A 21,869-nucleotide genomic window follows, 5' to 3' on the forward strand; every position below is an offset into this window, starting at 1 on the left:
AGATGTCTTAAGCATAGAGTGGAAGGGCTTAAGCTCTTGAAAAAGTTCTAATTTGCTGCCCTCTGCTGAGCACAGGCTCCACGTCCAGCTACCCAACAGCCCAGGGCCTCTATTGACTTCTGAAGATGTGTATGAGTTTGAGACCTCCCTTTCCAGGTTTTTGCCTTGATGGGAACTGTAAACTGAGAACTGTACGGCAGTAGAAATACATCCACAGGATTTTTCTCAGAGAGGAAAAATTCAAATATTTACTTCTAATTTTATTTCAAAGTTTTGTTTACCAAATTTTATTTGGTAAAAGAGTTTTTTCTTTAGACAAGCCACCCATTTAAGTGTCTCTGCTCATGCCCTCATCACTGGGATTCTTTCAGTATCATCATCCTTGTCTGTTGATGGTCTCTCCTTTTTGTATTTTCTGTTTCAGATTTAGCCTTGGAATCAAATCCATCTGATCATCCCAGAGCAAGCACAATTTTCCTGAGCAAGTCTCAAACAGATGGTAAGCTTGCTTTTTCCAATTAAAATACAAGTGGGGAGGAAAACTGGAAAAAAATAACCGCCTGTTTTAATTGTACATCTTGAACAGTTAAATTGCTTAATTCTTTCAAAGCATAGGGATTCATAATTTGCATGTTTAAACAGAAGTGTGTTTATAGGCTTTTACTTAACACTTAAAATCACTTGTTTCTCTAAGGACATTAAATAAATACTAAGAGTTTTCAGATTTTAGATCCTTAGAGTCTGAAGTCAAGCTTTAAACATTTGGTTTTTATGACCAAAAGCTTTTTAAAATGGCTTTGAAGTGCACATTCTTCTGTAAGGAATATTAAGCCAAAGTCATCAATCTATATTGCTTGCTTTTGAATCTGTTGTTTTAATCCATTTGAGAAGTTTCACTAGCATAATCACTCTTGATTCTGTTCTGTAATTGCATGGGTAATTACATAGATTTAGCATGATTTTTGATTCTTTGTAGATTGCTTGTTTACTTCACACAGTAAATTTTGAACAATTACTGTAGCTTATGCATACCAAAATGCTTTCTTAAAAATGGAGATATTTACATAATACATAATTATTTTAAAAAATCTGGCTATCTATGTATTTCATAGTTAACTTGGATATTGCAGATAAAAAGGATGTTAAGATACTCTTAAAATAAAGAAAGAAAAAAGATTTTGTTCCTTTAGAGTTGCTTCTTGTTTGGCGTGGTTTTGGAAAGCTCCAGTGTGCCTGTTGCCTCGGCACAGCTTTGCCCCAGGACAGTAGAATCATTTTGACAAGTCCGTCGGTTCCCGCGCTGCTGTTCACACTCCCGTGGCAAGCAGTAAAATGGATAGTTATCTCAGTGTCACAGTGCTCGGATGATCTCCGAGCAGCAGAAACGAGCACTAGCATCATCAAGAAAAGATCGCAGCAAGGAAACGTGGACCTCTTTCCTCAAAGGCTCCAAGGTCACTTCTTGAGCAGAGTTTGACCTGTTCAGACACCTCTGAAGCAGCACCAAGCGCTGCTTACGTTGTAATTAGCAAGTTGATGTCATTCCCGAACAGGTTTTACAGCCTTTAAACTGTCCCAAGTAAGTTTAGAGCAGGATAAACCTCCTGCTGGGGGTKCTATCGCTTTTAAACATGATTCCATATTCCTCTAATGTAATGGACTAAGGTCATCTGCACTCATAGACATGTGGAAAAGTGGCCTGCTAGGTGAGTTAATAACTATAAAACTATTCTCTGAAGTTTTTATTAGTTGGCTGAATAGATTTTTGCACACCATTTTTATGGACAAGTGAGACAAAGTCACATTTTCTTCTATTTTACTGCATCTTCTTTAGTAAACCTTTAATAGAACTAGTAGGATTAATATCATTAAATTCTCTAGTAGTTTATATAGTCTACTAGCTTGATAAAACTGAGTGTTTTTTCTCAAACTTTACTCTTCCAGATAAAGAAATTTGATAGTGAAATTTGAAATGTGTAATGCATAATGCTCATGTACTTAAAATTAGAGTAATAGGATGACTTTTTAACTGAGTGTAAATTGGGGTTTTGTTTTAGCAGCTTCTAACTCTACATTCTTTCTCCCTTATTGTAGTGCGAGAGAAGAGGAAGAGTAATCACATCAACCATGTAAGTAAAGCAATTTCTTAAAGTGGGGTACTAGCTTAATGAATATTAGCATACTGGGACAGAGACAAATTCAAAAAGAGCTGTAGTAGTTGTAGGCATGCAGGCCTACGTGGGTTAGAGATTCTTCTTAGCAAGATAGAACTGAATTGTCTTTGCYTGTTTTAAAATTTTAAAAAATTTTGAATATCTAGACAGGGTATCACAGGGCATGCAACAACTGATGTCCATAGCATAGTAAAGGATTTTCAGTAATATCAGTTTTGAAAACAGTACGTTGCTTCAAAACAGCAATGGAGAAAAATCTAAATCAAACTAYCTATGCTGGTACTTAAAACAAAACTAGGATCATTTCTTAGCTGAGATGACAAGCCTTGAATGACTTGGGTTTTGAGCATCATTACAGGGTTTATTGTAAGAGATGTATCCAGCATGAAAAGTGCTGAACAAGCAGTATCAGCAGCATGGTGAACGAAATGGTAACCCATTAGTTTTAAAATCTGCTCTAAGCTTCTAATTATATTAGTTGTTTTCCTTGACAGACAGACATTTTGGAGAATATGAGAGATGCAGGATCACTAATAAGAGGGGAGGGAAAAAAACAAATCCCCAAAGCTATTGACTAGTGAGACTATAAATTGAATTTAACACAAAATGTAAAAGATATTGCAGAAGTGTTCACCAATAAGCTGCTTATAACGTAATGATATTTCAAGCCCATTACATTTTATTAAGTTTGTGGGACTTTCTTGTAGTTCTTGCTGTTATTTAATTACAATTTCAGCTTTAGTCTGCCAGCACCAATGACTGATGAAATTGTTTTTACTGTCAGTTCAGCTGGAACAGGAAATGTTGCCAGGCATCCATTAGTGGTGAAGGATAGCAAAGTTTCCGTATGGAAATCTTTCAAGTCTTTAGAGATGGCATTTAAATAGATGATGGCAAAAACTAATGGATCTCAAACTGCTTGATCAAAACTCTTCCCTCAGTGATGATGTTCTAGCTCTAGTTCCAGGCATTCTCCAAAAATGCTGAGGGAAGCCTGAYTTGGTGTTGTAGTAAGATAAGAACATTTCTTAAAGCATAGAAGCTGCAGTGTGAGGACAGATGATGGAGTGTATTGTTAGTTCTAAATAGCAGAAGTATTGATCCTGATAATCCTTCATTTCCTGATTCCAGGTGCTAAACAAGACATAAACGGAGAGATCCATGTCAGGATTTTTTTTTTTAAACAACCAAGCAAAAAAGCTGTCTTTACAGGGAAGGGTGTTTAAATAAGCAGAAAATATAAACATGTAGGTAATAGTGCAAAAGAAGGAAGGTTGTGGGGACATCAGGAGATCTCGGAAAGTACAAATAGAAGGACTAAGACCAGATCTGGCAAGAATGGAGTAGAGGAAAACTGGGGGAAAAAAATAGGATTGTCGCTTTCCTTGTAGCTGTTTCTACTGAAAACTACTAATCCAAAGACCTGTTCAGTAGTAGCTATCTGCATTCAAGGTGTAAACCCAGGATTCCATTCAGTAAAACAAGTCTTACAGAATCAATCCTTGTGAATTTATTTCTTTTTTTCTTCTTTTTTTTTTTTTTCCCCACTAAGGTTTCTCCCGGGCAGCTTACGAAAAAATATAGCTCATGCTCAACAATATTTATAGATGACAGCACGGTCAGCCAGCCTAATCTTAGAAGCACAATCAAGTGGTAAGAACCATTTGTCCTCGAGAAGGATTCTAAGTCCCTCTGCATGGTCTGCTCATGACTTTGTGGTGGTCTTGTTTGCTGCACAGCAGGCTGTGTGCTGGGGTAGAGGAGTTTAGCGTTGTCAGCTCCTGTGCTCCTGGAAGAGCTCTCCAAGTGTCCTTATAATCCTGCTGTTGGCTCCTGAAACTGTCCATCAGGGAAAACTTGATGGRTAGTTTCCGTGGATAGTTCCATTTTTGCATGTAGGAAAAGTTTCTAAGACTGCATTTGCTACTTGGCCAGTGGTATTAGCCTGCCCTCTAGTTGTAGATATCTGTATGTTGCTGGGTGTGGTGTAATTTCCAGCCTTTCTACTTTTTCTTTCATRTATTTCTTATTTTAGGTATGGAGCTTGGTAATTCTTCAGTCTTTTTGGCTCTCCAGTGGAATTGGCCATTTGAGCTATCAGTTTGGATACCACAGAGATGACTCTGTGCAGATCCCAGCTGAGATTTAAGAAGCAAGTTTACTGGGCTTGAAGGAAAGGAAAGCACTCTGCTTTCAGGCCCGGGCTGTGCTCCTGCTGCAGTGCTTCAGTACAGTTTGAAAAAGGCTAGGTAGATCCRTGACTTTCATATTTGGTTTCAAACAGGCATCTAGCATGTCACCCCTGCTCCACGGGGAAAAAAAAAAGTCTTAAAAATGGTGCTTTTGCTGCTTTAAAGTGGTGTACAGCTTGTAACAGATCAGACTTTCCTGGGATGGATTCCTGTCATGCAATATTCCTGCTGCCACTGCCAGTCAAGTATCTGAAATTTTGGCCATGGAAGAGTGTCAGTATGAAATCTATTGCCCTGTTTGCCTCAGCAGAGACTGAGACCTACTCTTCTTCCCTTCTTGAATTATACTGGCCTTCCTTATGTTTTTTCTTTTAGGCAGACCCTATAATTTGACAGGCAGAGGTACAAAAGTAAAGCATGAGCCATACAGCAGTCTATATGACACTGGGTAAACAGTTATCGTGCTTTAGCCAGGCACAGTCCAAGTTTTCAAAGTGTTACCTAATTGTGTAATGAATAATTGTGTGCTTAAAATCTACTATATAACTTTTTTTTTTWAAATGACATAAATATGCAAACACAGAACATGGAAGCAGTTTGGCCACCACATGTRGTTTCAGCATCTCTTTTAGCCAGTTGCTGTTCAGGCAGGTAAACATTGAACCAAAACACCAAGTGTTTGAGGGTCTGAGGGGAAACCTAATGGATTCTGACCATTTTGTCCCAAGTAGCAGCTTATGCATCAAAATGATGTGCACAGAATATGCTCTTTTAAGTCTTTTTTTCTTCTTCTCTCTCTTTTTCAGTGTTACATTAGCAATATTCTACCACATAAAGAACAGGTGAGTGATTCTTTTTCAAAATAAATGAACTTTCTTTTTGAGCCAGGGAAAATGCCCTTGGTCACTTACGTAACTGCTAGTATAACTTAAGACACAGCTATTGTAGCTTGAAGGAGTTGAAAAAATTGTCAACTTTATGATGTAGCTGCKTTCTCTTTATACCCTTTCTTGAGCTGTTATGGCAAGGTCAGCAATATTAACCATCCTCTGCCATGTGCTTCATCAAAAATCAAGCATGAAAAGCCAGAACAGGGGAAGTGAGGAAAAATATATGTAACTCTCTACACAGCAGCCTTTGGGCTTTGTTTAGCTTTTACTGAATGCAATGGTAGAGAATATTGTGGTAGGTGAATGAACCTACCTGTGCAAAATATTTCCTGTGCAAGTAACCTTAACATTATTGCTAATTATAGKATAAACTTTAAAATTACAGCTACCTTTTGAAATCATCTTACAGTATTCACTATTTTTTTGTTTTAAGGGAGAACTGTACTACATATACTATGAACTGTGGCTTCTGTATTTGAAATGTAATTAAACTTGCTAGTGAGAACACGAGAGTCCATTGTTAAGTTGTTAAATATTCAATTAGAGATCTCATTATGAGGTACCATGTAAAAATGCAATATCATGTTCTGTGAGTACTTAAATTATAAAATATGTCCTCTTGTGCTCTTTAATGAGTAATATTTACTAGGGGAACATACCATTACCAGTTAAGTCTTGCTGTTAAAACAGAGGTTTTTGCTTTGTAGAGATTCAGACAGATCATTGGATATTTTTGATGAAAAATCCCATCCCCTCACAGTAAGTGTAACTTTTTTGATTCTATATGTGYGTGAACATTTTTAATCTTGTTTTACGTTCTGAAAGTCCTGAAAATGTCTTAATGCCAAGTCACAAGCAGATTGATCTTAAGAGGTGTCTTATGTATAGTGCAGGCTGTCCTCTGYAGTTCTGGTATCAGCTGGCTCGTGAATACAACCCAGTGCTTCAAATATTGCAATATATGTTTGTATTAATACAATATCTGAATTCAAGTCAAGTGGTGATGCTTCCATATTGCATATTGGAACTTTTGTTTTGTTTTATTCATTTTTCCCCTCTTTAGCACTACAGCAATCAAAGGCTTTCCTGCTTACTTGGGAAGATGTGGTCAGTACATACGTGCCTAACCTTTTAAGTGATTGCAAACAGGTCTACATAGTGCATGAAGCATCACACAAAGCAGGAAGTAGAGGTTCTGTTTCTTTGAAAAAACGGAAAGGCAAAATTTGAAAGCAAATAATCTTAATGCTGCTGATCCTCCCAGGCAGGGTCATTCAGTATGTGATTCTGAAGTGACAGGGGACACCTACAAAACCCCACAGTGCGGAGTAGCCAAGGGTGTGTGCTTTCCATCTCTTTTGAGAAGTAGTAGATTCATGGCTTTCCTACAGAGTGCCTCATTTTGTTCTCTCTCTAATTATTTTAGTAATGCTTTAGTAGCTTTAAAAATTCAGATTGCTCTGGAAATTACCTGGCCGAGCATGGCTGAATTTATCTCACAGCATTAGCGTGTTAATAAGCAGTGTTAAATGTTAAAGTTTGAGTATCACCCCTAAACAGTGTGCTAGCCATTGTACACTTCAATAAATACGGCTCCTTACATAGCAAAAATAATGAACTTCAGAAGAAGAGCTATGCAGAAGGTTTCTTGCATTCTGGCAGTGGCACTTTAAGGAAAATAGCTGCTCTAAAACTGTTTTTGTCTGCCTAAATCATTTGTTTCTTATTTAACATTCTCTATGTATGATGAAATTCAGTTTATCCTGACAATTTTTTTGTTTGTCCATCTGATATCTTTTGATCCTTTCTTGTAACCCACTTTCTATTTAATGAGCGTGCGTAGAGGAAAATCATTGTGGCCTGACAGTTTGTTCTATCTTAGTACCATGTACGCACAGAAGCGTAGTAATGGCTGGCTGTCAGACTTCTGAGGGAAAAATACAAACTGCTTGCTCATTTCAATAGCAATAAGTTTTGGACCTAGTACCAACAACTCTATTTTAAAAAATAAAGTCATCCGGAAAACTCTCCGGACACTTTATCCCTTAAGGATTCAGTCACAAGGAAGTCCAAAGTCGGACAACAGTCCAGGCTCAGTCRTCCCTAAGTGCAGAAGGGGCAGGAGCCTGGGCAGGTTGCAGGTGCAAGATCACAAATTGAGCTTTTGTGCCTCAAGCTTCCAGCATACAGGTTTGCGTTTCTGCACCTCCATGCCTCTAAGCAGAGGGCTGAGTAGCAGATATCTTGGGGACAGAGTCACAACTTTTGAACATTCACATTAGGWTTGCTCTTAGTCTCTGTTTAGTAATATTTTCCCCTTCTCTTTAGAARCAGTTACAGATAATGTCAAAGATAGAGTATAGCTGTCCATTGGCTTCTCTGTCTTTCTGGATTTTCTCAAGAATGAGTCCTGTGCAGACAGTATGTCATCATCTGTACTGGAATTAGTAGAATGTGCCCTGAGCTCTTTTTTTTTCAGTTGAAGGGGAATTTGGTGAAGTCTCTTCATTTTGCTTTTTGAAAAGCCAGTGCTTCCTTTGTGTGTAAATGACTAACTTGCTTGCAGGGAGAACCCCCTTTTCTTTTTTTCTCTTTTTTTTTTTCTCTTTAAAATCTGTAAAAAGCTCCATGGAACAACAGTGGATGCCAGTAGTAGTGCTGGTAGTTAGTGCTCTTCCCATTAGCCTTGCAGATTAAAAAGGTTTTGAGAACAGAGGTGGTATCAGCTAAAACTATTGTTTTTAATGTGGAACGTTTGTGATGTTGCAGGGCAATAATACAAAGCTTGTTCAGTACAGTATTTCACTCTATGATATTAAAGGCTGTTTACATGTCCAGTCAGCGAGTGGCTGTTCTTAAAAGTTAGTAGTAAGTGAAACAGCTCCTCAGTAATTCCAAGGACTTTGTTTCAGCGGGAAGAAGTTCCGGATGACTACTACAAGCACGACCCCGATCACAAGCACATCTACCGGTTTGTACGGACGCTTTTCAGTGCTGCCCAGCTGACGGCCGAATGTGCAATAGTGACACTGGTAAGAGAGGCCTGCTTACTGAAACCTAAGCTTTTGGAAGCTGTGTGGTTTGTGTGTTTGTTTTGCTGCAAAGTTGGGATGAACTGACATTGAAAGAATTGCATCATCTAATGAAACCTTGTTAATAATGAATAAAATGTACAAAGGAGTTCACTGGAAAAGAGTAGTTACAGAAGTGGTTAGCTTAAAGGACCTCATCTTTTCTCTTTGATGASTGTATGACACCCAATCACCTTGCCAGTCGCCCATTTGTTTCATAATAAATAATGCCCTGAAGTAGCCTGAGAAGAGCAGGACAGTGGGATATACCACAAGCAGCAACACAAACACTTTTTCTTTCTGCTGTGCTGAGGAAAGTGGGAGAAGCTCAGAGTTTATACGAGAACAGGGCAAGGAACAGACCCCTAAAGATTAATTCTATAGGACTCATAGGAACTGTCTCACTATCACATCCTTCAACTACTGCCACCTTTCTTTCAAACCTAGTTTTCACTGAGCAGTTTAAATCTTGGATGTTTTTTTCTCCAGTTTCTGGAGGTCCTTGGAACTTAAAAACAAGAAGAGAAAATAATCTCATTCAAGTTTAGTTTTTGATTTCAAAAAGTGAGATAATTTAAAACAATGAGTATGATACTGATTATTTTATTTTTTATTTATATACATGTGTATGTGTAAATAAAAACACTGTAGTAGAAGGTCTATTAAACTGTACACTTTGCTGTACACTAGACTTGAGTCTTCATGTGGCTTCTGTCTGAAAAGCAGCCTGAAAGGAGAAATAAACTGCCTGCAAAAGGTGCACAAGACAATGTGGCCACTAAGCAGATTCATCTTCAAGGACACTTTTTTAATAATAAAGAAATAAGTAGTTTAAAAGGCCACATACTTATTAAAATAAATAAATAAAAATAAGAAGCTATTAAAGCTGGAGTTTTTATTTTTTTTCTTTTCCAAAACTGTGCAAGCAGTTTGAACAGAGCAAGATGATACATATGTTCAGGCAAGCTTATCAGTTAAGTATTCACAAAATTATACGGAAATACGAGTTGGTTTCCATGTGGATTGTACCACTAGATGGCTCTGTTATTATAGGAATGCGTTGAGTCCCCTTGGTGGCTTCAAGCAAAGGATGGGAAGAAAGTGCGGGGAGAGCCTGCCCTTGGGCCTGGCAGCAGCCTCCTGTGCCCTCCGTACTACCTAATGGTCCATTAGGACCTGGGCAGTAACTAGTCTATGGAATGAAACAATAAAAGTAATCTGTATTTAAAATTGAAAGTGTTATTTAGTACGTGGTCCATTATTTGAGATAAAATAGTCATATTGGAGTAGCATGTTGCTGCTCAGGACWCAGTTGCAGGTCCAAACTTCTTTTTTTCTCTCTGTTCTTTTTGTAGGTTTACTTRGAAAGGCTTTTAACCTATGCAGAGATTGACATCTGCCCTAGTAACTGGAAGAGGATAGTCCTGGGCGCTATTCTGCTGGCCTCTAAAGTCTGGGATGATCAGGCTGTGTGGAATGTGGATTACTGCCAAATACTGAAGGACATAACTGTTGAGGACATGTAAGTCGCAAGGTTTGGTTAATCTGCAATATTTTCTCAGAGWGGCAGTTTTCTTCATGCCGTACTGAAAAATTATCTGGCCTCTAGTGCCACAAAATACATGTGTGACAGCTGCATCAGTGGTTGCCCATGGGCACATCAGCTATTGCTGCAGCTCATCCTCTCTGGACGAGCTYTCTAGACTTACCTCCATCACTGGCAACAGTGCTCACAATCTTATGACTGCTGCTTGTGTGAAAAGCTGTTTCTGTTGCATATTCCTGCCTCAAACAAGTCTTCAAAAAAGTCTCAAATCTGCTCTGTTTTCTTCATGTCCGCAGCTGCAAGCTCTGCAGTTTCGGAGGGTATTTGTCCTTGTAGCTGCTGCAGGCTGGAAGAGTGTTTATGGGAGTGGATTTGACCTATTATATTTTCGGCCAAACTCCAGCTCACAAAGTCCTAGCTYGGCAAGCCTTGAGATTTCGACATTGTTGTTTTAATTCTATTAGCCAGCTTGTTTCTGTATTGCCCCCATTATCGCAGTGCTATAGATACTAGAGGGCTGGCTGAGTGTCCTGCCTTCTGGCCTTGATAAACTTTATGACATGTTTTGTGCATTTTTTCAGTCTTATCACCCCATCAAGCTGTAATTGGTTTCTGTGCAGGCCTTGTAGTAAAAGACAATGTTAGTACAGGAGCAGGCTGAGGTGAAGGAGGTTTGCACTTGGTACTGATGAACTGCTTATGCGAGATTGTCTCTTCCTGCTATAAGCTCCCTTCCCTAGATGCAGCCTAAGCTTATGCTTAAAATCTAGTTTAGTAAATATATATTTGACTCGTTAGTAGGAGGAATTTCCATTTTTCCTTCATTTTAATTTTTAATGTAGAGGGGAGATCTAGAAATGGAGAGTTATCTACATCAAAACCACTTATTATTCCAGGTATTTTTACACGGTGAACAGTAAGAGCAAACATAGCATCTTGTTTTATAGATATTTCCTTCCTAGGAGTGCTTTGTCTCCAAAAGCAGGGCTCTGGCAGCCAGGCTTTCAGGAAGGTATAATTAGTGATTTTATACAATGTGCATCTTCACTGAACCTGGCTCCAAGTGCTTGTCTATCTGAGGAACATACTTGAAGCGTTACTGCAAATAACTCTGAGRTGGCTGAAGTGGGGTCAGCAATGCTAGGAGTGCTGGAGTGCACATCTTGCTCTTTTTGATGTCTCTTCTTGTAGCCCTATTTGGGAAAAATCAAATTGATGGCACTGAAAATATCTGTAACAAGAGGGATGTTTATTCTCTATTGCCAGTGCTGGGTGTCTTGAAATTGTCAGGACTTACATTTTCAAAGCATTGGTAGTGGTAGGAAAGAGAGGCTGAAATTTAGGCTTATTTTTCCCCCAATTTGAAGATGGTATTTTTCAAGTCTGATCTCATTAGATACAATTTAGAGCTTTGGATGTAGGAGTGGGCAGGCTGTGCAACGCTGCCTTTGGGGGCTCAGGAGCGTCCAGCCCAGACCCCACACCGCTCCTGAGCTGGGCTTGGTATTGGGACCAACTGGTATTGGGACCTTAGAAAATTGCTTTAAAAAGACACTCGGCAAAACTGCAAATCCAGTTTGTAATACTACTTTTAATTAATAATTCGTGCTATAGGTAATTGCCAGTTCGAATAGCTCTGATATTTTGAACTCGTCACTTGGTGATGAGCATTAGCTATTGTGAATACAAGTATTGCTGAGAGGAAACGGTCAGCAAAGGACTTCAGATCTAGTGGGGTTACAATGCTGGAGATAGCTGGTCCTGCTGCCCAGAGGGGGAAAAAACCCAAAGCAGGAGCTCCCCAACTGCAGCTCTTGGCAAAGCTCCGAGCACTGGGTGCCAGCGGGGCCGGGTGCCAGCACTTTGCCTTGGGCTTTGCCCTTTGCCTCCACGTATCTCGAATGATTTCACTCACCTGCTGCATGCCYTGTTGAGCTGCTGCAAGGCAGGCATGGCAGTCACACACCTCAAAAACGGGCAGAAGGGTTTGCATTGGTCTTAGTGTGTGTTTACACAGGCCGTGGAGGGCGGCCAGGCTCCCCACCCAAAGGCAGCGCCCTGCACGCTGCCCTCCCGGCCCTGCCGTGTGAGAGGGGATGTGAAGCACCTCTTGTGGTCGCTGCTTGGCTAAGTTCCCTGGGGCCTTTCCTCTCAGGTGAAGTGGTCATCATTTGTGCTCCCACTTCAAGGCCTTCAAGCAAAGCCAAGTTCTATCTGGAAACCTTTTTCTAAACTTATTCCTAGTTAGGGGAAAAAAATAAATGGATATTTGGAAGTCATCCTTTATCAAAACTTGCTGGCTTTGATCCTTTGATGAGAGCGAATCCACAATCACTGGCAAATTAACGGTGCAGCTGCTAATCTTACTATGACTGCATGTAAGGGGACACACGCTGCTCGTTCTTTTGGCTACATGTGTTTGTAAATAAGGCATAGGAAACACATGGGCATTATGCTTGCCCAGGTTTTAAACCGCTATTAATAGACTTGTTAATCCAATGAAGAATTGTGTTTTTACACAATTAAAATGTATTAGTGTAGTCGGTACAAAAGGGGCAGTGAAGAGCATTTATTCATAGAGTAAATCAAGCTCTGATCAGCTGATCATCAAAACATTATCTGATTTACATTTCTATAGGCTTATGACCATATGAACAGGAAATTAATTTTGGCACTAGGTTCAATGGTACTCAAGTGCATCACGCTAGCAACAAGCACAAAGCACCTATTCATAGCTGGACCCGCCAGCCAGTGCAGGACACAACCTGGACGRGTCCTTGGTTCGGTTCTCCCCCCTGATAGGGAAAATAGTCATTTTTGAAGCTCCCCCAGAGCAACAGCAGCCTCGGCACTGAACCTGTGCAGCTTGTGTTCTGGTGTGCTCACACTTGGCTTAAATCGCTGCTGAATTCTATATGTGCAGGTGTGTTACGGGTAGAAAGCTGAGTGTTGGGTTAGTGGTGAACAGAGTTGCTGCATTTGGGTACCAGCAGGTTCTTTCAGGTTAATTTGTGTGGGGGGGAAACCCTTTTGTGCAGCTGCAGCCCTTCTCCACTGTCCGTGCGGTCACCGGAGCAGCTTTGTTCGTGTCCCAAGGCTCTTCCCACTTCCCCCCAAATATCTTGCCTTCTGAAAACAGCCGAGCGAGGAAAAACTGGACAGTGCCCTTTGACACTGCACTTYATTATCCTGCCTGCTGCTATTGAGGAGAAAATTCCTTCTCCCACCTAATGCTGCTTATTTATTTATTTATCGGAGATGAATCCGTGTTGCTTGGAGAGGCTTTTTTCCGCGTGCTATTAGCGGAGGCTCTTCATAGATCCATTTGTTGCCGTGGTGATCTGCCTACTGCTTTTGTTCGGCCCCCGCTACTTCAATAAACCCCTTCCTGTTATCAGCCCGCCGAAAATGTCTGCGAGTTCTTCAGAGCTAATAAACAGCAGGCATCACTCCTTTCATCTGAGCACTATAGCGTGGGGCCGCGCCGCTGCACTAATGGAACTCGCCGAGGGAGCCGCCGCGGCCCCGGGTGCTGCCCCGCGCCGGGATGCTCCTTCCCAAAGCCAACTGGAGGGGTGCACGGTGCCTGCAACCAGCTGAAAGTGTTTTTCTCTTTGCCTTCCTCTCCTAGGAACGAGATGGAGAGACACTTCCTGGAGCTGCTGCAGTTTAATATCAATGTTCCTGCCAGTGTTTACGCCAAATACTACTTCGATCTTCGCTCCCTAGCAGATGACAATAACCTGAGCTTTCTGCTGGAGCCACTTAGTAAAGAGAGAGCACAGAAACTGGAGGTAATGGTCTGGGAATGGGGAGCCGGGGGCTCTGTGTGATGTGCAGGAAGAGCATCTGTTGCTAATCATATCAAGCGGGGGCTAGAAAAGCTAAAAAGCTTTTAGATTAGTGTATTACAGGCTAATTTAACCTTTTTATAACTGCCGTTAGCACTTTAAAACCATGTCTCATACACTAAGCTAATACGCTGAGGAAAGGGCAGAAGAGAGATTAGGGAAGTCTGTGTAGCAGCTCACTAAATAAAATGGGTGTTATTTCGGGATTCATAGTTCAGACAGGCTCCTTAAGAGTGAAAAGATTAGTGTCATGTGTAATGGATTGTCTGTCCCCTGGTCGCAGTCTGTATGCCAAGCACCTAGAGACAGTCACACTCGGGCCTTTYTAAGTACTCCCAGCTGAGGTTTTCCCACTGCATCCCCCTGCACAGCTGCCTTTGGACGGAGCGAGAGCCCTGACTGTGCTCATGGTTTAATCACCTCGTGCTTTAGGAAACCATTTGCGTGGGGACAGCTGCAGAGATAACAGTAGGTTTCATTTCACAGCTTGTACAGCATTAGCTTTCCAAGGAAATGTTGCTTTAAGTTTAGCTTCGGATTCTAAGCAATACTTGGAATGCCCAGGGGAGCAGAAATGTAAGTTATCACTGGCCTCTTTTGGGGAGATGGAGAAGTTACCTGGCCCACAGCGCTTGGGTACGAAAGCTCACTTAAAGCAGCCTTAACTTTTGCAGCATCACTCTCTCCTGCTCCTTGCTGGGGATGTGCAAGGCATTTTGAGCATACCTACATTACCGAGATTCCCAGGCAAAGCTTCCTGTGGGATCAATGCAGCCGTTCATCCGTCCAGGTTTAACTGATGACCATGCATGGGGTTTTGCTGCCCTTTCCCCAAAGGCATTAATGCTGCTGGGGGTACCCTGGCACCCCGGCCCCTTCCAGCACGGGGGCTGCAGGCTCCTTCCTTACTTCCTTCCTCCTGTCTGCCCGGTGTCCTGCCCAGGGCCAGGCTTTCTGTTTTGTCCCAGGGGTGCTTGAGCTTCTGGAACACACGTATTCCCTCCTGGCCTGCCGGCACGCTAGGTATGACATGCCCAGGAATTCCTCTCTCTMAAGCCAAGCAGGACAGCTCTTCTGCTTTCTCTCACCCCCGCTGCTCGCACTTTAAGCTAACACTGTCACTAGTTGTAAATGTGGTTGTAGGGCAGTTCATATTGCACAGGAAGTTGTTTACTGAACTGTTCGGTGCCCAGGCATAAGTGGATGATTTACAGAATGTGAGCCTGTTTTGTTTCGCCTGTGCTAGCAGATGGGGGGCTGATATTGGGGGGAAAAAAAAAAAGTAATTTTCAGTGCAGTGTGATTTGCCGTAACGTACTTACTAATATGTGTATGTAGGGCATTTGGGGTTTAATTCTAAAACACGTGCTAAATACTGAGCCCATTTACTTCATTTTTTTTTTTTTAAAGTCTGCCTTTGGGTTCAGAAGCACAGGAGCAGTCGATAGGAGCCTGTGTGCGAGAGTGGATTAGTATTCCAGGGACTGGAGACTGATTTACACCATATGGGCGGCAGGGGCTAAATATGTCAGCGCAGGTTGCTCTGTGATTGATGCAGCAGCATTAAAACAGGCTGGAGAGTCTGTCCTGCTCTTGCAGCGGGAGCTGCTGCAGCCGGGGGCTCCCGAGCGCCAAATCACCTCCCCGGGGGCGGCAGGAATAAATGTAAATAATTATTTTAAAGCACACTCAGGAGTTTATTCAGGCTCGGAGCGCCGTTCACCTTTTGAACCTGCTGCACACTGGGCTGTGCTCAACGGGTGCTGCCTTAAAGGGAAGGTGGAGGCTGGAGCTGATTGCAGGACTCCGAAAGTTCAGCTGGTGGCGGATGGTAAATTATTAATGGAAGTAAATGGCCTGAACTGCAGTTTGGTGCAGCCTCCTGTTGCTGGTGTCCTTATTTATTTGCACTGATAGTGCGTGGAGGCTCCCGTGAGGAACAGACCTTGCAGRTGAGAGCAGGGCGTATTTTCTGGCGTGTCCTTAGGATTTAAATAATGAGGCTGGAAACTGGAATAGCTGCACAGAGGAAATGCTGCTTGCACAGCTGAACGAGTGGAACTGGAGCAGCAGCTAAATACTGAGTTGTGCCCTGTGAGGGCAAGAGGGAGGCCTGGCAGAGCTTGGGCCGTGATGGCCTCACCTACTGGCCGCTGCACTCAAGAGCTCCTCCAAATGCTCAGCCCCTTCTAACGTGCGTGTTTTTCGTCTTGTATTGCACCCGATTTCCAGGCTATCTCCCGGCTGTGTGAAGATAAATACAAAGACTTGTCAAAAGCTGCTATGAGACGATCTTTCAGTGCTGATAATTTAGTTGGTATCCGCCGTTCTAATGCCATCCTCTCCTGAGGAGAGAGAAAGGTGCAGCACCATGAACCAGCATCCCTACGCCCCGGAGGAATCCACCACTCCATGCACACGAGCCAGCAGTGATGGTGTCTTCCAGCGAGAGGAGGAGAGCAGGGTAAAACCAGCCAASGGAGCCCAGAGTTTAAGGAGATTCTCAGTGCAAAAAATGAGACCTTTGTCAAATCAAACTCTCCTCCTTTAAATGTATCCAGAGGTGCAAAAACAAACTTTTCTCAGTCTCTCCCCCACAGATGTTTGCTTACTATGTAGGCCTATAGCTGTGAACTCCTGAGGTTTTTAATGAGTAGTTTTAAATTTTAGAATTGAAACACTAACAACGTGACTCTAGTTACAATGTTCTTCCCTCCTCTCCCCTGTCAGCCAGAACTTCGCTGCATTTGTCCTTCAGGTCAGTGCAGGGTTAACAAAAACAAAACATGGGACTCTTAACAAATTATAAAGCCACTCTGGAGCTGAAAAACTGTAGCATAGACAAGTGTTGACGGCTTTTCCCTGGTTTGGCTACTAAAAGCTGCTATTATTGGTGATCTCTTCATAACCAAGAAGCTGCCTAGCAGGAAGGAATCCTATCTCTGCACCAACAACTTAACTCCCCTAGAGATTGTCAAAAAAACTTTGGATGTTTTGACTGCGAGCAGAGAAATGGTTTTACGTATTGTTAAAATATATAGGGTCCATGCTGCATTTCTTGTGAATTATGGTGCTTCTCTCATTTTCTGATACTTACTCTTGCTCTGGAAGAGTTGCAATCTGTTTATTTTTGTTTCTGAGACGTTGAATGAGAAAGTTGGTCTGGAAGCATCATCCCCATGCAGCCAGTGTGGCAGTGCCGTGGTGAGCGGCGTGTGTGCAGCACCGCTTCTCGAGTGCTCCCGCAGAGCTTGTGCTATGTACAGTGGAGTTCCTACAGCTCATGGTGTTGTGCATCCATCCCACTGCTTTGGGATTTGTATTTCCTGGGAGGGATTTACGTTCATAACGAGACAGCAGTGAGTTTGAGAATGCTGAACTACCTACCAGGGTAGATGGAGAAATCAATTGTGTTCAATTGTGTTTAATTATCAACAATATTTCCATAAAACACAGATTTTTTTTTTTTTTTGAAGTGAAGTTTTGCCTTGTGCAGCTACTCCTCTTGAGGCTTTGGGTTTTGCTCTTTCTGAGGCTTTGGAACGGAGCGCACTTTCAAGGCTCTGAAACTGAGCTCTGAACAGGATAAGTATTATTAAACTCTTCCTGTTCCACATCTTTGGAAGATCTTCCCCTCTGGGCTCCAAGCAGCTTCCAGGCTGTGTGTCCTAGGAGCAGGTCTCGCTCAAACTGGCACCGTTTTGGTGCCCTTCCCGCCAGGGTCCGGAGGCGTTTGCGGAGCAGCAGTCCCGCTGCCTTGGCAGGGAGGTGCCCGGGGGTGTTGGTCGGTGCGGCCGCGCTCAGCTGCTCCGAYGAGGCATCGAGTATTTTCTGGCAGGCACAGGCCCGGCCCTGGCGCTCACACCCACCGAACGGGGCGCTGCGGGTACTGATCACTATTCAATTCTGAAAACAATGCTACATCTTCAGGTGGTTTTTCCTTTCTCATGTTTGTATTAAAAGAAAAGCTAATAAACTCTATTTTAAATAAAGTAGAGGGTGAGGTGTRTGCTCTCACTCAGCAAACAGGGGCCCTGGGGGGCTGCAGACACTGCGGGTCCGTGCTCTGCTGCTCCYACTTACCGTTTGACCCCACTAGCTCCTTGCTGAGAGTCTCTTTGCAAGGCCAGCCAGTCCTTAAGGAGGTGACCTGCCTGCCGTGGAGGCCTCCTGGAGGCCCAGGAGCTTGGAAAGGAGGGAGCAGCTCCCGGCGTGATGCGCAAGCCGGAGCAGCAGGGCCAGGCTCGGCAGTGCGGGTGGGCGATGCAGCCRGCAGGATCCCTGAGGGACCAGCCTCCGTGTTCTGTTCCTAAGGGGTTGTCGTGTGAGAGCCACTTCCAAGGGGGCTTGGCTGCCAGGACAGGCACTTCACCTGCGGAATAAGTGTCAAGCAGGGCTCTCCTGGGAAGCAGCCGGGCCTCCGGGGCAGGCGGAGCGGGTGGGAGAGGCCGCAGGGGACGCARGACCAGTGCTCCCAGGCAGGGCTGCTGGGACATGGGTAGGGTGGCCCGGCCGGGACACGGGGTGCGGGCAGGGCGGCCCCGCAGGCACCTTCCCTATGGCAAGGGGGGCAGCGGTGCGGGACAGGCCGCGCGCGTCCCTGCGCAGCAGCAGCCTGCGCGCGGTGCCGGCGCTGCCCGGCGCAGGAGGCGCGCGCGGGGCCGCAGCCGCGGCGCCCTTATCGCCGCGCTCAGGTGAGCGGGGCTGTCGGCGGGAGCCGCGCTGCGCCCACACACCCGGCGCGATAGCGCGGGCCTGCGCCATTAGTCACCGCCGCGCCGGCCTTAACCCTTGCGCGCAGCGGGCAGCCGCTTAAACCCGAGCGCAGCCGCGTCGCGCCCGGCCCGGGACTGTCACCTGCGCCGCGCGACGCGTTCCAAAGGGCAGCGCCGCCGAGGCGGGCCCGGCGCAGGGCGGGGAGCCRCTGCTGCCAACCGCAATAAAAGTTGTCGGTTAATCCCGGCTGCRGCGGGGCGCGACCTTGGGCTGCCGGGGACGCGGCCCCGGCCCCCCGCGCCCCCTTTATTGCCGGCATCCACCGCGTGCAAGCGGGAGCAAAGGAAACACCACACATKTTTTTTTTCCTTCTTTCTTTTTTTTTTTCTTCCTCATAAATAACTAGTCTCTATACTTTGGATAGAATTTCTTCAGCTTTTCACAAAATATAATACAGTTATTTAAACAACGTTGAACAGCAGGAACCRAGAGGCAAAGGAATGACGTGTGATTTGGGCCCGGTGCGGCGGGCACCGGACAAACCGCAGCCCCGGCACCCGCCGCCCGACACTTGGGTGCCGCGCAGCCAGGCTCAGGTACCCACCAGCGATCAGAGCGGAACGCAGCTCTTCGTGCTACAGTTCATCTCGGACTAAAAAAATAATAATAATAAAATAAAAGCTTTACACAGTTATTTACACTTTAACAAACAAAAAAAAAGGCAAAACAAAAAAAAAAGAAAAAAAAAAGAAAAAAACGCTTTGACGTGGTCATGCTTGTTGCATTGCATGACCAGTGTCGGGCTGTATCTACACAAGGCACTATATGACTRTAGAAGGAGGCGCCCGGCGAGGCGCAGCCTGGGGGTGTTTAATGCCCTGGATTCGCACCGGAGACGCCCCCGGCACCGGCCGCGCTGCCCGGCCCGAGCCTGCCCGGGGCCGCGCTCACCCGCGCACAGTGCGGGACACAGGCACCGCAGGGGCTACAGGCACCTATGGGCAGCGCGGGGACCCCCAGGGGCTATAGGCACCTATGGGCAGCGCGGGGACCCCCAGGGGCTATAGGCACCTATGGGCAGCGCGGGGACCCGCGGGGCCGCCCGCAGCGCCGCGCAGCGCCCCGGTCCCGCCGGACAAGGCGCCGCTGCGGGCCGGGCGCCCCCAGCCGCCCCGCCGGAGCCCCCACGTCCCGCACGGCCAGCGGGTGCCAGGGCGCGCGGAGACCCCCCGCTGGGACCCCCCTCGCCCCGCGCTGCGCCTGAAGGCAGCGGCCGCAAGCGGGTCACGGTGCCGCTCCCGAGCAGGGGCTAAGGGCGCCCCGCACCCCTTGGGCGGGGGAGGAAATCAACGCGGTGCCTCCAACAGGGGCCGAGGGCCGCCGGGTTCCAGCCGCCGGCGCCGAGTCCCCTCCCGAGGCTCGGGAAGGGCGCCGGAGCAGCCCGGCTGCCCCCTCCACACGCACACAGCCCCCGCAACGCAACGCAACGCAAGGCAAGGCAAGGCCGGGCCGCCCGGCCGGTCCCGCCGCCCCGCACACGGCCCCGCGGCGCCCGGCCGGCCCCGCTCCCGCTCCCGCTCCCGCAGCGCGGGCGGCTCCGCGGGCCGGTCCCCGCGCGGCGCCACCAGCTCCCGCGCGGGCTGCGGCGCCCCGCGCTCGGCTCCCGCTCCCGGGAGCCCCTTCCCGTTCCCGCCGCGTCCCTCACGCGGCGGGGCTCACGCGGCTCCCTCCCGTCACACGTGGGACAAGGGGACCTGCTTGTGGTAGGGGGCCAGGCTGGGCAGCGCGGCCCTGGCGGGCAGCGCGGGGCTGGCCTCGCCACACACGGAGGCGCCCGCCGCCTTCCTGGCCCGGCAGCAGCGCGCCGTGAAGCGCCGCCACGACTCCAGCGTCTTGCCCGACCAGATCCACACGCCCGACGTGATGCCCACCACGAGGCACATGAAGTACTTGAGCATGAAGACGGCGTAGTCGGGCTTGGGGCGCTGCGTGTCCCCCGGGCAGGAGCAGTTCTGCGCCCGCTCCCACGCCTCCCGGTTGTGCTGCTCGTAGATGTAGCAGGCGATGACGATGGTGGCCGGCACGGTGTAGAGCACCGTGAAGATGCCGATGCGGATCATCAGCTTCTCCAGCTTGTCCGTCTTGGTGCCGCCCTGCTTGATCACGCTGCGGATGCGGAACAGGGAGACGAAGCCGGCGAGCAGGAAGAGGCTCCCCGTGAAGAGATAGACCACGAGCGGCGCCAGCACRAAGCCCCGCAGGTTCTCCAGGCTCTGGTTGCCCACGTAGCAAACGCCGGCCACCGGGTCACCATCCACAGAGCTGAGGGCCAGCACGGCAATGGACTTGGCACTGGGGATGAGCCAGGCGGCCAGGTGGAAGTACTGCGCGTAGCCGGCGATGGCCTCGTTGCCCCACTTCATGCCGGCCGCCAGGAACCACGTGAGGGACAGGATGACCCACCAGATGGAGCTGGCCATGCCRAAGAAGTAGAGCAGGAGGAAGACCACGGTGCAGAGCGCGGGGCCCGTGGTCTCATAGTGCACGTGGTGGTGCTCGGGGTTGCAGGCCACGCTGGCATGTCCGGCCACGAGGCGCACGATGTAGCCCACGGACACGAAGAGGTAGCAGGCGGAGAGGAAGATGATGGGGCGCTCGGGGTACTTGAAGCGCTCCATGTCGATGAGGAAGGTGGCCACGGTTGTGGAGGTGGAGAGGAAGCAGAGGATGGACCAGAGGCCGATCCAGAAGGTGGCGAAGGTCTTCTCGTCCTGCGTGAAGTAGGGCTGGTAGCAGGGCATGGCGCAGTTGGGCACCTGCCCCGTGCGCACGCGGTTGAACAGCGGGTGCGACTCCTTGGCGATGGGCACCAGGGGYGCCTTGCAGCGGCAGCGGCCACAGTCGGGCCCCGACGGGCGCTGCCCGCCGGCCAGCGTGAGGCTCCTGCCYGCGTCCCTGGCGGGGCGCGTGGGCTGCCCGGCGCGCGGCGCCGCYGTCGTGGCCTCGCTGCGGTTGTAGCCCATGCAGAGCACGTCGGAGTCGCCCAGCACRGGCAGGCGGTCGCAGCTCATGCGCTCGGGCCAGGCGAAGCCGTACTGCTGCATGATGGGCGAGCAGCCCGCCTTGGCGCGCTCRCACACCGAGCGGCACGGCGGCAGCGGCTTCGCGTAGTCGGGCAGGCAGATCGGCGTGTACATGGAGCACAGGAAGAAGCGCAGGTCCGGCGAGCACTGGATCTCCACGAGCGGCCAGAACTGGTGCACCTCGAGGCCGGCCTCGTCCTGCGTGTCGTGGTTGAACTGGTTGGGCATGTAGGTGAGGTTGTAGCCGATGCCCCTGCACATGGGCACCGTGATCTCCTGGCAGGCGGGTGCCTTGGAGCCGGCGCGCCCGGCCGCGGGCAGCCCCAGCAGCAGCGGCAGCGCCAGC

General features: G+C 47.2%; 2 protein-coding genes across 2 annotated transcripts; one reads left to right on the plus strand and one right to left on the minus strand.

Moving 5' to 3' along the window:
* Positions 1 to 420: 420 nt before the first annotated feature.
* Positions 421 to 17,438, plus strand: CCNYL1 (cyclin Y like 1; the record flags this gene model as incomplete). The annotated part of the gene is made up of 9 exons (XM_026049294.1): positions 421 to 499; positions 2,095 to 2,129; positions 3,727 to 3,827; positions 5,173 to 5,208; positions 5,964 to 6,015; positions 8,169 to 8,288; positions 9,683 to 9,849; positions 13,505 to 13,667; positions 15,957 to 17,438. Coding segments are annotated over 9 exons (870 nt in total), but the record flags the coding sequence as incomplete, so codon positions are not given.
* Positions 17,439 to 20,173: 2,735 nt separating this feature from the next.
* FZD5 (frizzled class receptor 5) lies at positions 20,174 to 21,801 on the minus strand. The gene has a single exon (XM_026048709.1). The coding sequence runs from the start codon at positions 21,782 to 21,784 to the stop codon at positions 20,174 to 20,176; it is 1,611 nt and encodes a 536-aa protein (XP_025904494.1). The 5' UTR covers positions 21,785 to 21,801.
* Positions 21,802 to 21,869: the final 68 nt, after the last annotated feature.

The sequence above is a fragment of the Nothoprocta perdicaria genome, unplaced genomic scaffold (genome assembly GCF_003342845.1).
Source record: "Nothoprocta perdicaria isolate Ctin4 unplaced genomic scaffold, notPer1 scaffold_11, whole genome shotgun sequence".
NCBI classification, from domain to species: domain Eukaryota; kingdom Metazoa; phylum Chordata; class Aves; order Tinamiformes; family Tinamidae; genus Nothoprocta; species Nothoprocta perdicaria.